General features: G+C 31.0%; 1 protein-coding gene across 1 annotated transcript; it reads right to left on the bottom strand.

Moving 5' to 3' along the window:
- Window positions 1-112: 112 nt before the first annotated feature.
- Window positions 113-18,126, bottom strand: LOC130802477 (probable polygalacturonase At3g15720). Its single transcript, XM_057666495.1, has 11 exons — window positions 18,119-18,126; window positions 16,227-16,239; window positions 12,912-13,022; window positions 11,827-11,964; window positions 5,656-5,797; window positions 4,060-4,269; window positions 3,621-3,702; window positions 3,262-3,370; window positions 3,055-3,171; window positions 1,934-2,131; window positions 113-346 (listed from the first exon to the last, which is right to left on the bottom strand). The coding sequence occupies exons 1-11, from the start codon at window positions 18,124-18,126 to the stop codon at window positions 113-115; spliced, it is 1,362 nt and encodes a 453-aa protein (XP_057522478.1).
- Window positions 18,127-18,566: the final 440 nt, after the last annotated feature.

Below are 18,566 nucleotides of genomic sequence, written 5' to 3'. Positions count from 1 at the left end.
CGGAAGAGACAAAGTCATACCTTTGAAATCAAATTTTCCTCTTTTTAATCATTTCAATTCCACAAACTTAATTTCATTAAAACTTGAAAAATAGAACAAAATGATGAATATATTAATGAGTTAGACATGAGACTTGAGGTGAAACAAAATCTTGTTTTCCTTGGGCATTTTCACAAAACGCAATGGTTTGATTAACCGAAGGATTTGAAGAAGTAATGTTAATATTTTCCATTAAAATGCTGGTGCAGGGTATCGAACTGCTGCAATTTAGAGTTATAGCCGCCATGCTTGATGAACTTCCATGGAAGCCTTTATATGTCACGCTTTTAATCTCCACGGCCGATTTCTTTCGTATGTCAAGAGAAAAAAAAAAGGAAAAGAAATTAAAATTACATTACAACAATATTTCATTATCCCGATAACTTATAAATTAAATAGCTCTGATCTCACGTAGGTGGGATTTGAGACTTGAATATGATAGAATATATAGTGTATCCATTTGTTACCTTTTAATCGAATTATTTTCTTGATAAGGTACCAAAAATCAATGTTACGGATTTGAATCTCATCTACCTTTTTTTCAAGTGTAATTCTTAATGACAAGCATGAGGTACCTAAGGGTTTTCGTATGAGTGAACATGATATAATGAAATATATAACATGTATTAGGGCTTCAACATTAGTTATGGTTGATTTGACTTCTTGGCATGACCCTTTAAAATGGTATCAAAGAGAAAACAAATTATTTTCAAAAAAAATGTAAATATTTGGTAATAAATAAAGAGTTATGTAAATAAAATTAAAAAAGAGTTAAAATGAATGGATGTAAGTAAAAAAATGGCGAGTCATTATTAAAAATAGAAATTATATAAAAAAAGTAAAATAACCCAAAATAATTATAATTCTATAAGTATATGATCAACTTTCATTTTTATCATACAAAATATGTCATTAATTTATACGCCCTAGCTCCTGTCTAATATTAATTAATACTCATGTGTTCTCTTTGAATTGCATCAAAGAGAAAGTGGGTAAATTTTTAAAAAAAATGATAATAAATGAAGAGAAAGAGTAAATCATGTGGATGAAATTGAAAGAAAGTTAAAATGTAGGGATGAGATTAAAAGAAAGTGGTGGGTCATTATCCAAAAATAGAAATGATGCAAATTAAATGGGACGGACCAAAATGAAAAATTATGCAAATTCAATGGGACAGAGGGAGTACACCCTAGCTCCCTTCTAATACTAAATTCCTATTTTTTTTTACAATATTAATCAATTAGTTTTAATTTATATAGTATTATTTATATTGTATATGTTTAACATAGTCAAACAATTTTTTTTAGTTAAAGATATTAAAGGTTGTCCGATTGAATAATTATATTGGATGAAGTGAAAAACAAAAGAAAAATTAATTATAAGGCAAAAGGAGCGTGTATATTTGAGTATCTAATAGAAGTATTATTATGTATCATATTCATTAAACTAAGATATATTAATTTGAGTAGCTAATATATGTGATATATTGATTAAATATTACATTAATAAAAAATAGATGAATGACTTTGAAAGAGAAAAATATATAGGTGTTAAATAATATTTTTTTGAAATGAGTGTTAAATAATACTCCCTCCTATTCAACTTAGGAGTCCCATTTGACTTTTTACGGATTTTAAGGAGAGTCAAACGTGGGACCCTAAGGGTAGGAAAGAGAGTGGTATTATGGGTTTTTTAATGTAAGGGAGGAAAATTAGTATGGGTAATGGAGGGTATAATTGAAAATAAGATAAAGTTACTAAGGGCATAAAAGTCAAAAATCCATACTGTCATGGTATCACTTATCTAATTTATTTATTTATTTAAATTATTAATGTCATATTACCATAATACCCTTTTACCTTTTATATTGACCATGACTTTTTATTCAATGGACTTTTCTTGAATTCTCCAAATTCCTTAGTTGGCCCATGAGCAAGTGACCCTCAAAATACCATAACTCCCTCCAGGAAAGTAACCTCCAGATTGACCCAACTTCCCATTCATCCCTCATTACTTGGTTCTCCTTCTTCCAAGGCTGGTAACTGCCCACTACTTCCATGATATTCAACCTCCTCTCTGAAATAACTTCCTTCTTCACCATTATAAATAGGGACAACCATCAAAGAGGAAGGGATCATCTAAAAAATAACCCTCTTAATATCTCTACTCACACTACATTTCATTAGTCTACCCACATACAAGTCATCTCAACCCAAATATCTCTGCTCTTGCATTCAGTCTATAATCATTTTGTTCATTAGATCTCACATCTTTGTTCTAACTTGAGCGTCGGAGGGGTTTTCCTGGAGATCACCCCCGGACAAGGCTAACGCTTTGTGTTGCAGGAATTCAGGTCGCTTCCTTCCACGAATCGCCGCTCCTGATAACGCTTCTACTAACGATATTTCAAGTGTTTTCCACTTCCTCGTTTCATTACCGAAACACATACCAAAAATAGAAATGGGACAATTAAGGTGACTTGACCATAAAAGAAAATGGGACACATAAGTTGAATAGGAGGGAGTACTAGTTTTATGACTTATTTAATTAGTCGAATTTTAGATTTTAATCACATATGAGAACTTTTTATCCTAAATGTTTTTTTATAACAGGTTAGACTAAGAAAACTGAGTAAATTAAATGAGAATCGAACAGCCATAACATTTTCTAACAAGTGATACTTGCTTATTAATCAATACAAAAATCATTTTTCTGACCTAAATGTTTCAGAATAACTGAAGGAAAAAAGATTGTTAGATAAAAATCAAATCTAAGACCTATATTAAAAAGTGATATTTAATTTTCGTTTGAGACAAAACCCGATTTTCTAACCTAAATGTTCAAATAATGGAACATAGGAGTTTTAACATGTTAAATGTAGTACTAGTTTTCTTAAATAGTTTATGCATCCAAATTCCAAATGTTTTCTTAATTAAGACAAAGTTCAATTTTCTGACCTAAAATATTTCAGAATAAAAATGATTAGATGAGAATCAAAATTACACAAAGTTTTACCTGATTGGGACAGCCACCAGGACCAAAGCAATAATATTGATCAATGATAATTGGGTTTTTTACATCTATAAGAGGGATATCTTCAAAACTAATATTTCTTGCATAACCTGATCCACCCTGTGTAAACAAATTACATAAAATAAAACCATACTTTTCGAAAATACAAATAAATTAATTAATTATTTTTGATAATATTAGAAAATGGACCTGCCATGTCTTGATTCTAGCACCATTTGAACTTCCATTAAAAGTACAATTTCTTACATAAATTTGTTCAACCTTGGCCATTCCTCCATTTTTTCCCAAGCTTCCAATACTTCATAAATAAATAAATAAATAATTTATGTGTATCTAAATTCACTAAACACATAAAAAAAAAAAACAAAGAAATGTTAAAACATGAAAATTAGACTTTCAAATACTATGGAAATATAAAATAAACTTCAATTGTGCTAGGAAAAATATTACTCCTTAATCCCTTCAAAAATAATACTGATAGTGATATTAAAAAAAAAAAATCAGATTAATAGCAATCTCAAATCATAAAGGGACAATTGATCACAAACCTTATTCCGTGACCTGGTCCACACATAATCCCAGTAATATTAATCCTTGATGTCCCATCTCCTATTGCTATACAATCATCACCTAATTATATGATTAAAGATTAATAATTCATATTAAAGAAAAATTTATAGAAAAAATTAACATTAATAATTTAATTTTTTTACCCATTTACTGTAAATTATCCTAAATTTAAATTATTTTCTTATAATCAAATCTTTGTCTTAGTTCACTATCAGCATATAAAATGGAAACGTTGACAATAACAAAATAATGGGAAAAGGTTGGATTATTAGACTAAATACAAAGGTTGAATTATTAAAAAAGAATTTAAAGGTGATATTATTTACAATAAATGGGTTAAAAGTTGAATTATTAATTTAAAATTTTCATAACTCATATAATAAAACAATATTCATGAAATTGAAATAAAAAAAAAACCTGTTCCAATATTAGAATCAGTAATTTGAACTTGAGTTGAATAACTAATGTCAATTCCATCAGTGTTTTCACTGGTTTCTGGAGCAATTATCTGAAGATTTGATAAAATAGAATTGTTGCAAGAATTAATTGCTAAATGGGGTCCTGGACTGTCTTTATTTGTTATTCCTTTTAATTGAAGCCCATTGCAATTTTGAATTGCTAAAACCTGTAAATTAGCTCAAAATATTAGCTAAAAGTATTGGCTTAGTCAAAAGTATTAACTGAGTTGACTATCTGCTAAAAGTATTCGCTAATTTACTAGCCGTTAAACTAGCTATTCAACTTTAATGTTGGCTTGGTTTATTAGCGAAAAACAACTCAAAAAAAAAAAAACCCACCTATTATATTTGCTAAAAATAAAACCATTTATTGTTTATAGATCTTCAAAGCTCCTTATAAATCAAGCAATTAAGAATAACCAGTAGTTTTGTATATTTTCAGCAATTGTACCGAACAAATAAGCTTATTCAAAATTAACATAATTGAATTTATTTTCATCGAATTAAACAAAAATTAATTTATTTTTGATAATTTCTCGTCAAAGAAAGTTAAAGTTTTGGCCTATAGGTTAAAGCCTTAGAGGGCCAAAAATGTTATCTAAACAAAAAAACTACGTGGGACAAGATTTGATCACAAGCCTTTAGTATGAAAACTATACACGTCTTAACTACTAAACGGTAATTATTTGCTATAATAGTTAAACAATATTTACTTTTATATAATAACCTAAAAATTTTTAGTTGACTTAAACTCCATTTAAAGCAAAATGTCAAAAGTAAGTTTAAAAAAAAAAAAAAAAGAATGAAAAAAACCATTAATTTGTATAACACATTCTAGGAATAATTGTTCTCTCCACTTTAAAACAATACATCGAATATATGTGTAATCAAAACAAAAATTAATGAGGTGATTAGAACAGTTCCTAAATAACTTTATGTAAAGGTATAGATGAGTTTTAAGTGTAATTACCCTGGGATGGTCGCACACATCATCCTGTAATTAATGATCAAGAGTTTAATTAGTCTATATATGTTGATGAACTAATGCAATATGTAACATAAAAATACTTACCTGTTTGATAGTCGGTATTAAATGATGGTACTGGAAATATATAGTTAATGTAATTTTAGTTTGAAAATATCTTGACAATTTTAATGGTTAATACTCGTTATTTTTCAATCATCTTATTTTCTTCATAAAATTTATTTCAATACATTACCATTTAAAAAGGTAGTATTAGATACTGTAGAAAAAAAGGTGGTGTTAGGTGTTAATAGAAAATTTTAAATTTTTTATGATTAAAATTTTGTTATCATAGGCGACAAAAGTCATTTCTATTACCACTTTTTAGTACCAACAACTATATGGACCCGTTATAGTTTATAAAACAGTGTTTCGTCTCAATCAAGTTGTTATAACATTATGTTTTATCTAGAGTTTTTTTATGTAGAAATATAACAATCTGACTGAGACGAAGGAGTAATTTTAGCTTTTAATTGAGAAGACATACGATTTGAGCATCATGAATAGAGGAATCATGATCATCATCATGATTCCACCAAGTAGAGCCTTTGCCATTAAGCAATCCTGATCCATCTATAATGAGGTTTTCAATGTCTTTAAAAACTATCCATGAATTAGCTTCACAATTTTTCCATGCATCGCGGCTATCCGGTGCCCAAAGTGTTCCTTCTATCTGTCATTAATTAAGGACAACAATTACTAATAACAACGACTCGTGTTTGAGAGAGTTTGAGAGAATGGTGTTGGAGTATATAAAATATTCGGAGGCTTCAATAATATCAGAAGCCAACGTGATAAGAGGTCATGGGTTTAAATCTCAACCACCCCTTATTTAAAGTGGAATATTTAGCTCCAGCTATGATGAAGTCCTGTGCTGCATCCACACTTCTAGCCCAATAGACTCTCGTGTGAGGGGGTGTGTTATAGTATATAACATATCTTGGGGCTTCAACTATAAACTTAAACTTTTAGTTGAGTTGGTTGCTTGACAAACTTATTCTTTTGTTTGAATTGTTTCTTAACAATTGAGTCAAAGCTAATTATTTTAATTGGTAAAGATATGCGAAGTTCATAACATTACTTTGAGATCTTTCAGAAAAACCAACATCACTAAAAGTTATGCTTATGGATCTATAATTGAGGCGTTAAAATATATATATTATACTATGCTCCTTACATGAGAGTCGTATAGGCATAAAATCTCCTTTATATTTAGGATTAATAATTCCACTTGAAAAACAACAGTATATGAAAGCTAACTTATGATTTGAGGCTTTAAGACATATTATGTATGAAAAATGGAAAAAACGTTTAGGGTTTTGACTAAGGCTGAATACAGTTTGTATTATTTTTTTTTGAAGAGTTACAAGTATGGTTTATATACACTAATCACCGTTCTAATCTAGGAAGGAAAAATAAAGACTAAATAATATAATTCCTAAATTACAAAATATTCTGATTTTCTATAATATATTCTGATTTCCTATACTCCCTCTCAAGTTAGGTCGTATGGTTCAGCGAGACCTAACTTGCATATAGCACTGTCAAATGATTCCGAAGAAACTGCTTTGGTGAGAATATCTGCAAGTTGTTCCTTTGAACGAACAAACGAAAGATTGATGATCCCTTCCTCGAGTTTCTCTTTGATGAAATGCCGATCAATTTCAACATGTTTTGTGCGATCATGTTGCACTGGATTACCGGAGATGCTGATGGCTGCTTTATCATCACAAAAGAGATTACAAGGCCCTTTCTGTAGAAAGTTTAATTCTCCTAGAAGCTTCCTAATCCATAGTACTTCGGTGATACCCTTCGCAGTTCCCCGAAATTCTGCTTCTGCACTAGACAGTGCTACTACTTTTTGTTTCTTACTTTTCCAAGTGACCAAATTTCCCCCGACAAGGGTGAAATACCCTGATGTTGATTTTCTGTCATCTCTATCACCAGTCCAATCTGCATCTGTATAGGCTAGGAGATCCAAATTATCATTTTTACCAAACAGGAGTCCTCTGCTACTTGTACTCTTCAGATACCTCAATATTCGCATTACAACAGTCATATGTTGAACTTGTGGCTTGTGCATGAATCTGTTGACGACACCAACTGCATATGCGATATCAGGTCTAGTGTGAGAAAGATAAATGAGTTTCCCTACCAATCTCCTATAACGATCCTGATCTGTCGGTTTCTCCCCTGCAATAATTTGTAACCCATGGTTTGCTGCGATGGGTATGTCTGCTGGCTTACAGTCAAGCATGCCAATCTCTGCCAAGAGATCTATGATATACTTCCTTTGACTAATGAAAATTCCCCTCTTTGATTGTAGAACCTCAATACCAAGAAAGTATTTTAGACTTTCGAAGTCTTTCATATCAAATTCACCTGACAGTTTTCCCTTTAATTCCCGTATCTCATCTGCATCATCACCCGTGATCACCATATCATCCACGTAAATGATTAAGCAAGTAATCAGATCTTTTCTTTTCTTGAGAAATAGTGTATGATCTGAATTACTTTGTTTGTACCCGAACTTCTTCATAGCAAATGTAAACCTCCTAAACCATGCACGAGGAGATTGCTTGAGGCCATATAGAGCATTTTTGAGTCTACACCCTTCTCTTAGACTGTATGTTTCCGAGAACCCTGGGGGAGGTTTCATGTACACTTCTTCTTCTAGTTCACCATGTAAGAATGCATTTTTCACGTCGAATTGATGTAAGGGCCAATCTTTATTTGCTGTAATCGAGAAAAGAACTCGGATAGTATCAATCTTTGCTACTGGTGAGAATGTCTCAGAATAGTCTACACCATATGTTTGAGTGTACCCCTTTGCTACTAGTCGAGCTTTGTAGCGTTCGATGGTTCCATCTACATGGTATTTGATAGTAAACACCCATTTGCATCCTACTGCCTTTTTCCCTTTAGGTAGCTCACATTTTTTCCAAGTCTTATTTTCCATCAGGGCCGATATTTCCTCCTCCATTGCTTTCTTCCACTTAAGATCCTGAAGGGCCTCTTCAACATTTCTCGGTATTTTATTGGAGTACAGAGAGATGTTAAAGGCTAATGTTGTCTGAGCTAAGGATTCAACATCGTTTCGGTCTATAGGGTATCGAGATCTTTTTGCTTCATAATCTGGATCATATCTTTTTAGAGGAACACCCCTTGTACTCCTTGGAGGTAACTCATACCTGTTAGACAACTCAGTACTTTGTTCATTATTAGTTTCAACATCGGATTCTGCATCTTCAGTCGTAACATTATCAATCATTACATTATGAGAAATATTACCAATTACCTCAGGAGATTTAAGAAAGTCAAGATGCTCAGGAGCTGGAGTGAACTGAGGAGTAGGAGAATGAACAATCGTTTCAGAGGCAGTGTCGGTGGTGTAACCTACTTGCTCTTTTGGGTCTATCCTACTAGGAAATATGAGCCAACTTAGATCCTCACTATGGTTCTCCCCTTGAGATCGAAGCTGGGAAAAGTAGTAGGAGTCCTCAAAGAACTCACAATCTAAAGTCACATACATCCGATGGACATGGGATCAAAGCATCTGTACCCTTTTTGGGTGGTTCCGTATCCCAAAAACACACATTTGACAGCACGGGGTTCAAGCTTGGTCCGTGTTCGTGTGGGAAGATGAACATGCACAACACACCCAAATACTCGAGTGGGAAGAGAATGTGAAGAGGGAACATCAAGGTGGGTTTTAAGAGTGTTTAGGGGGGTTTGGAAGTGTAAGGCTTTGGTAGGAAGGCGATTGGTTAAGTAAGTAGCAGTGGCAAGAGCTTCTAGCCAATATGATGCAGGAACCCGAGATTCAAACATGAGGGAGCGAGTAATTTCAAGAAGGGTTCGGTTTTTTCGCTCAGCGACACCATTCCGCTGAGGGGTATCAGGGCATGTAGTTTGGTGTATAGGCCATGATCATTAATAAATTGTTTCATGTTTAGATTGACATATTCCCCCCATTATCAGAACTGAGAATTTGAGGCTGAGTGTGAAACTGGGTAACAATCATGTTATAGAAGGTAACAAAAACATCAAAGACTTCAGATTTGTGTTTTAAAACATATACCCAACTCATACGAGTGCAATCATCAACAAAGAGAACAAAATATGAAAAACCATAAGAATTGAAAACAGGAGCTGGGCCCCATACATCAGAATGCAATAGCACAAAAGGTTTATGAGTACGGGATAAGCTAGGAGAATACGAATGTTTGTGACATTTTGCTAACGCACAAGATTCACAATTCAAAAAATTATTACAGCTATGAAGTGATGGAACAAGACGTTTCAAATAACAAACTGATGGATGTCCAAGACGTTTATGCCATATCCTTAGTTGGTGATTAGAAGATCCATGAGCAAGCGATGTATGACCTTTGTGACCCGCCTCATCCACATAGTATAATCCTCCTCTCTCAGTACCACGCCCAATGATCGCTCCTATTTGAGCATCCTCCACAGTACAACCATTAGATGTCATGAGAACAGTACAATTTAATTCCTTAGTTAACTGACTAATAGACAGGAGTTCATGAGTTAATTTAGGAATTAAAAGACAATTTTTAAGATGTAAAGACGGGGAAATATCGATTGGTCTAGCTTTAGTAACATCAACAAATTCACCATTGGCAGTTTGAATTTTATGGCGAGGAGTATGTGTGAAAGAGAGGAGATCAGTTGGTTCATATGTCATCGTGTCAGTCGCCTCACAATCAAAAATCCATGTCGAATTTTTTTGCTCACATAGTAATCCCTTATTGTTATTTAAGGTGGAATGGATTTATTTATTTGGTGGGTTGAGGTGTGGGGGTATCCGAGTATTTGGGTGGGAGTAGGGTTATTAGTGTCCCTATAAAAAGAGCTAATTTTGGTAATACCCCACCGCTCCTGTCTCTCTCCTGACCCTGCTTTCTCTCTTTCCTCCTGTTTTTCGCCATTATTAGAGTCCTTTCCAGACTCTTCTTTGCTTCCATGACTGCTGGTTTATTTTCCCGTACTACTTGCATTACCTGTCAGATTATGGAGATCGACGGTGGGCTCTTGAGGTGTTTGCTGGTTGTCGAAAAACTCAGTAGCAAGGTGAGCCTTGCCGCCGGTACGGGAAACCGTGGCCTTGGTGGCGGCTCTCCGGTGCTTATGTTCTTCCCACACTCCGGGTACCATATTAGCTTGAAACATCCTTCTTTTGTGTGCTTTGTACCTCCACAGTGAGTACACTTAAGGTGGGTCCGATCTCCATTATCATGCCAGAATGAAGTTTCTGACCGGCTTTTGATGGCAAGACCTTTACCGATCTCTGAAGGACTCGTTCCTAGTGATGAGGTGGTACCCATGATACCACGTCGTGCTAGTTCTCGACGTATCATGGCGTACGCCATTTTGATTGTGGGTAAAGGATCTTGATTTAGCAAATCACGACTTTCTTTATCCAGATTTTCGTTTATGCCAGCCAAGAACTGATAGAGCTTCTGTCTCTGGATAAATGAATTAAATTGTGTGATGTCCTCAGAACACTTCATCGGATTTGGCATCCGACGATCGATTTCCTTCCACAGTGTATTGAGTTTGCCATAATACACTTCAATTGATTCATTGTTCTGTTTGAGACTTGCTACTTTACTGCTTAGGTCAAATATTTGTAACTCGTCCCTTCCCCTACTCAGGAGAGTCTCGATCCCTTTCCAGAGATCCCATGCCGTAGTGTAATCAAGAAATTGATTCACTAGATCTGAGTCAATATTGCCTATAATCCATGATAAAACAACCGAGTCCCGTTGTTTCCATTGTAAGTAATTTGAGGCTGTGGGTTCCGGAGGGGCGTCGATGATGTGATTGAGACGTTCCCTTCTTTCGATTGCAATCTGAATGAGTTTACACCATTTGGTGTAATTTTGGTATGTTAATTTTTCGGCTACTCGAAGGTAAGTTGATTGTGGTTCACTTGTGGGATTATTCTGTTTGGTAAGCTGTTGAAAGTATTGGAACATTTGTTCCATTTGTACAACTGATATAAGTTACTGGTTGTTTTGGTTTTTGTTCTGTGTTTCGTCTTCCATTGCAGGTAAGGGTAAAAAAGGTAGATGATGTTGCTGAAAGAAATGTATCGTCCCGAAACTAACCTTTGGCTCTGATACCATGAAAAACGGAAAAAACGTTTAAGGTTTTGATTATGGCTGAATACAGTTTGTATTATTTTTTTTGGAAGAGTTACAAGCGTGGTTTATATACACTAATCACCGTTCTAATCTAGGAAGAAAAAATAAAGACTAAATAAGATAATTCCTAAAATACAAAATATTCTGATTTCCTATAATATATTCTGATTTCCTATAATATAGAGCGTTATGTTCCCACACACAAGAGCTCTACAGAATAAAATTATAAATACAATACAAGTCACCATCATAATATGCATTATAATTCCACATGAAAGAAATGATATTAATTAAAACCATAATTTTTCTTCACCATCTCAACCAAAATTTAATCTTTGGTAAAAATGATCCCTTGACAAGATCAAATCCCGTCTACAACATCTATGAAAAATATAATTAATTCTATTTTTTATTGTATGCCGTAATTAAACAAACATAAGATTAGTTATTAATTATAATAATGAAATTAGGGGAAATAAATTACATGAACAAAAAGTGTTAATAAAACAAGAGTATTGGAATATATAATTACCTGAACATGAAGGCTAGTGGATTTGCAAGGACCATGAAAAGAAATAGGAGTCAATAAGAAGGTTTTATCCGCAGGTATTATAAGGGTTGGAGTTTCATCTGTAGCACCACATACAGCTTCCCATGCTTTCAAAAATGCCTTTGCAACATATAATATAAGACTTATTGTCAATCTCACTATATAATCGAGGAAACACTAAGTACGATGTACACACTTTATAAAATAAGGATATATCGTCCCAAAATCATATAGCTGTGGGAGGAATGACTCCAAGTACTTATAAATTGTGAATACCATTTTTAATTTATCGATGTGAGATGAACCATCACAACATCGAAATTATAAATAGAATTGAACTATAATTTGAGAAAATATATCATTAAATTCAAATAGTCCTTCACAATATTAAAATAGGTTTTAATTAGTGAAAATTATAAGTTTTACTGATGTTGACAGGTATTTGTATTAAACAAAAATTAAAGGGGAATTATATAAATCAGAAAACTTTCGTTTTTGTCAATAATAATTGTTTTTTTTCTATTCCTTTTTTAGCTGCCAAAAACAAATAAAAATTATTTTTTTAAGTAATAACTGAATTAATTTTATTTGGGTTAACTTAAATTGTGACGAGTAAAAATTATAATGGTTGATAAAATTATCAGAAATGATATATATACAATCCGTAAAGCTATATACAAGAACCTAAAATTATAAATATTTAGTAACAAAAAAGCAAAAATTATAATATAATTAACTATATGCAGTTTTAAGGAATGTATATGTTCACTCCGGCCCTTTGAATTTTTTTTAATATATCCAAAAACATCTCATTTTAATTGGTATAAAATAGCAAATTTTGGAGCAAGGGAGTATGATTTTCTAGAAATATTAAAATTTAACTTCTTCATTTAATTCTATTAGCCCCTCCATAGCCATCCTATTCCCACAAAAAAGATTTACCTAAAAAATTACTAATTGTTACTTCATATAATTAATTAATTCAACTCATTTTTATTCCCAAATTATGTTCATCAGATGATAAAATGTAAGTATTTATAAAAATAAAAATAAAAATAAAAACATACAGGATTATCATCATGTTGGCCATCTCCAATGGCTCCAAAATCAATGACATTAAAGATTGATGCTTCAAGAAGACCAATTCCATGATCATGACTGCGTATGCCTAAAACAAGCTGCAGAGATACTTGTAATAGAATACACACAATTCCTAAGGAAATATAATATTCCTGCGTTATGAATGAAGTAGTATTAACACCCAAATATTAAAAAAAAAAAATTTCCGGTAAAGTACAACTAAATATTATGGAAATTAAGATTTTTTGTAGTGAATAATTATTTCTAAGTTGGAGAGTATTAGAGTAAGTAAAAATGTAAAATCTGTAAGAATGATTCGGGTTGCCTTTCTCATTAAGATTAATTTCAATATATACAAGATTGCCATTATACTTTAGGAAACTAAATATTTTCCTAATATTCTACATAATCACAAAGATATACAAAAATATGCAAGAAATCAAAGAGATATTATTCTAAGATATTCTAATATTCTAATAATGATACCATGTAAGACTAACTCGGGTTGCCTTTCTCATTAAGATTAATGTCTATATATACAAGATTGCCATTATACTTTAGGAAACTAAATATTTTCCTAATATTCTACATAATCACAAAGATATACAAAAATATGTAAGAAATCAAAGAGATATTATTCTAAGATATTCTAATATTCTAATAAAATCAAACAATTTATATTTCTTTTCTTACAAGATTATAGTTTTGATTGAATTCTTTCACAATTATATATACTAATCAACTTAAGTGTCGTATTTAACCGGATACATTTAGTAATGTACTATTTCATTAATATCACTAATTGTGTGGCATAAAAATTGTAAAAAAATGATATTAATTATCTTTGCGCCGAGACGAACTAAACAAAATTTAACATGATTGTGTTATAATATAATTATAGATCAAGAATAAAACACAAATTTAAAGTAATTAATAAATAATATTAAAATTCAAATACGACATAAAATGATAAAAGTTGTAATCTATTACATATCAAGCATATAGCCCTAAGTACAGATGCGGTGAAAATAATAAAAAAAAAAAAAAGTAATAGTGAATACTAGTTGTTATTCTATTCATTTCTCATTACTTTATAACTAATTTTTTATTTCTCTAACAATTATATTTTATTAATTTCCAATCTAACTCCTTGGTTTTTTTTTTTAGTTTGACTTTTATTCTCTCCTTAAAAATTTACCCTCAATTTAAACATGCTGATAGGATAAATGAATTCCTTCTCCCCGTTTACGTGTATTAGATTCTTGAGCCTGACTCCGAATTCAAACATAATTTAGAAGGAGTGTTTATTAGGCTTGGGAAAAAAAATATTATTTGGAAATAACTATTGTTTTTAATTTTTATTTTTTGATTATTTGACAATAATTTTAATGAAAAACCAGGGTGTAAAAACAATAACTATTGTAATCCCTATATAAACATTTTTCCCCAAAATTAAAAGAAACCAATATTTTACTACTCTTTATTTCTCAACATTTTAATATTCACTTATTAGTTTACTGACTTTCCATTAAACCAAACACAATAATTAAAGCCAAATAAATACCATGAGTAATTACAATTCAAAAATAATTTTCATAATAAAACCCTAAATTTCGTAAAAAATATTTTCCTCCGAACCGAACATCCATTAAAAATAGAGGCATCAATTCATGCGTCATTAATATTAATAATATAAAAAAACTGAGATGTATAAAATAAGAGATGTTAGACTTTAAATAAATGCAAATGACCATAAGAGTCTTACCATTATTTAAGCTCGGCACAATATAATAATAATTAATTAAATAATTGCTAAACGAAAGACAAAAATTATTTATTTTGAATAGAGTACTACTCAATAATCATCCTCTAACCCATGCTACATATTTATAGCTTTGAAATAATATTATTTTAATATGATTGTGTATTGTAATAAGTTTTAAAAAATAAAATTTTCTTAAATTAGTTGTGTTTATATTATATATACAGAGTAAAATCTGCCTTTTTATGATTATATTCTATATTAAAATTTTCTGGAAGATATTATTTTAAGTTGATTTTGATTAAGAATCTGAAAGATAAGGTTTGGTCTAACAAAAAGAAAGCTCTGTCAAGGAACCAACTCAATCAAAAGCTTAAGCTAATGGTTGAGACCACAGGATATGTTATATACTCTAACAAGCTCAAGCATTTGAGATTATTAATATCTTTAGCAGGGTAATATTTTTCCTTTCTTGGATTTATAATTATTTTCTTCCAATTTTTGATTTTGTGAATATTATATTGATTTTTTTTGGGTTTAAGATCCAAAAATATTAATTGGGCACATAATAAAGTCGAACGAAGTTTGTAACTTGGTCAAGTCTAAGTCAAAGATAGCGCATGAAATAATGTAGACGGTTTCGTCCAACTCACGAGCTTCAAAGATTTTAAAAAATGAATCCATATGAAACAGTTGCAAATCTAGATTGGTAGTATATATAACCGGAAAAAACACTTATTTTTTTTTATATATGATGAACTAACTCCACTAATAAGCTTTAAGCGTCCGAATGTTTAACTTGGATTGTTTTACATTTTAGTTTACAATTTACAAGATTGATTAATTGATTTTACTATTATTAAAAAATATTAAATATATTTTTGAATAAATTTTGAATTAAAACTATAAGGTTTAACAATGGCTCCATAGCTCAGTGGTAGAGCATTTGACTGCAGATCAAGAGGTCACTGGTTTAAACTTGGTTGGACCCTTTTTATTTAACAAATCTTTTTTCTCGAGTTGAAAGGCTATTTGGCAGTGCTCTTTTTTATGGGTATGAATTTTCACCTTTTTTTTTCCCCCAGACCATGGTAATAGTTTTTCTATGTGCGAGATACACTGGGTATGATGATGATGAATTTTAAAGTTTAGCACTTTTAAGAATTACAGTCTCAATGTTTTTTTTTTTGCGAATTACAGGCTCCAAAGTATCAATATCTACAGCGTTTCAGGCCAAATCAGAATTCTGACCACTTAACCTAAAATGACAACTATAAAAATAGACGAATTCCTATGAATTATTCTGAACATTGTAAACTTTAATATTTTTGTGGTTGTATTTGAAAAAAACATCTGTAATTCGTAAATCCAAGACGTAAACTTTAAAATTGTTATTTTATACAATTAAGAAAAGACGATATGTTTTGGAAAGAACTAGGGCAAAATGTGGATAATAAGAGTATGTTTAATGAAACATCGCCAGCCATATGTCCTTATCCAATTTAGATGTTAATTTATTGGTGTTGGAATACTTTATTACCTTTGATTTGAACCTGAAACGAAACGAAAAAAACGTCATACCTACAAAACGTAGCATAATTCCAAGCAAAACTGTTAAAAAGTTAGGCATCATTTATTCATTTATCATAATTTTGTGGTTGAATAATTGATGTTATATGGGCTAAATAAAACTATACTATATTAGTTAAGTAAACTTCAAATCAAAATCATGTAAATTCTTTTTTGTTAAAATTTGAGGCTCATGAAAATTAAATAATGGACAAGTGCTAAGTAAATAGGTTTTTTTGCAAATCACCATTGGTTAGAGTTATTTGCTATAGCTAGTTTGGACGGTTAAAAAGTATTAGTTGATAAATCAGCTGTATGGAAAATTTTGGTAAATATTAATTACGTTGCTAGGGGGGGTTCTTTTTCCTAAAAGAAGTGAAAATATCATACTCATTCTCCCAAGGAGGGAATAAAGAGAGATGCACGCAGTCAAGAAACACCCCAACTGATACCTGCGCCTAGTAGGGGTCGAACCCCAAACCTTCTACTCCACATGCAGATGCTCTATCTATTAAGCCACAAGAATTTTCGATTAAAACATGAAAATTTTAAAATTATATAGACTGAAATGAACTTTAATCATAGCAAAAAATTATATTTACCAAATATAGTTGAAGCTTCCTTATAATTACCCCTTTTTTTAAAAAAAACCAAGTGTTTTTGACTCCATAGATTTGCCTTCTAAGTCTCCAAAAAAAGCACTATTTGAATTAAGATAGCAAAATATAAACACACATACTAAAAAAGGATGAATATGAAATTATGAAAGATAAATAGTAGTGACATTATAGTATTAATTAAATTTATTAGTCTACTAAAGATAATAGTTTAAATTTAGGTTTGATTCATTAACGTTAGATTACAAATATGTTATCCCAACTATTTACCTATAGTAATTTTTGTTACAATTATGCACTTTTTGAATTATATAATATGTAAGGGGCCAAAGCCAAAATTACAAAGGATCACATTTTCGGCTAAGGGGGTTGGGCCTCTGCCGGCCCATGGTGTAGCTTCACCCATGAAGTCAACTATTTAGTGAGATGCATAGTATTTTAATTAATGGTTGTTGGTTGTTTATTATAGGAAAAAAGCAGGCAAACAAGTCTAAAGCTATTGAAAAAAGCTAACAAAGTTATTGTCTAAATTTTGGTATAAAAGCCAGCTTTTCAACAAGCTAAAAAGCCATTTACAACACTTTTTTGGCATTTTAGCTAATCAACAAATTAAAAGCCAAGAGTAACAAAAAAGAATCCAAAAATCATTTACCAAACAATCTCAAATGTCAAAAGTAAAAAGTCAACAAAAATGTTAATGAAAAAGTCATTTGTCATACCCCTTATTGTAATGCAACTAACATTCATTCTAATTGTATTATTTCTTAATTGATAAAAGAATTAACCTAATAAAAATAAATGTTGAATTGAAATATTGAGCTAAAATAAAGTTAAAGTTTTACAAATAATATTTTACGTCCTATGTGACAACATTATTGAGTTAGATTATTAAAATCTTTTCTAACTCCGAGCTATAAGAAAATACACGCACACCTTAATAGGTAAAGAAAACCTTAAATATACTTTTATAATCTCTTTCTCAACGTGTGTGTGTAAAGGGTGAGTTACAACTTACAAGAATTAAAAAATATAGAAAGTGTTTTCATGAATAACTTGCTAAGGTTTTAAGAAACATCCTACTAAAAGAAGTTTGATATTTTAATGAAAGAACCCTTTAACTTTTGACTACCAGTTCACCACACATGATATTTGCATCTCAATTCACTTTATTTTTATTTCATAATTAGGCTTTGAATGAAGACAAGCCCTAGAGAAATTGATTGCTTCCTTAGAGATAATAACATACTTTGTCATTTTTGGCTTAAAAGATACCCAATTAAGTACAGAGCAAAAATTAAAAAATTCTTTAAAGATTTGTGTAATTTCAAAAATTATATTTTTTTAATAATTTTGTATTTTTAAACTCTTAATATATATTACATGATTTAAAATTAAGACCACCAAATTTTCGGAACACTGTGCAATTAAACATATTAAACATGCTACAACCAACCCTGTTAATCCAGTTATTCTTTGTCAGTAGTGCTAGTTGATCTTTTTGCATGATCATGTTTTCATACATCTTGCAAGTGTAACTGTTCTTTCTTGCAAAAACAATTTGATTTTAAATTTGGAAACGTTGAACATTGATACTAGAGTTATTTATGGACAAGTTGCTTTTTAGATTCCTTCTATATGCTCTATTAAACAAATGAATATGTGTTAGAGTATATAATACATTCTGAGACGTAACC

This window comes from Amaranthus tricolor, chromosome 16, assembly GCF_026212465.1.
Source record: "Amaranthus tricolor cultivar Red isolate AtriRed21 chromosome 16, ASM2621246v1, whole genome shotgun sequence".
Lineage (NCBI taxonomy): Eukaryota > Viridiplantae > Streptophyta > Magnoliopsida > Caryophyllales > Amaranthaceae > Amaranthus > Amaranthus tricolor.
The sequence above is the reverse complement of the archived record's forward strand: the minus strand, read 5'-3'. Positions and strand labels throughout refer to the sequence as shown.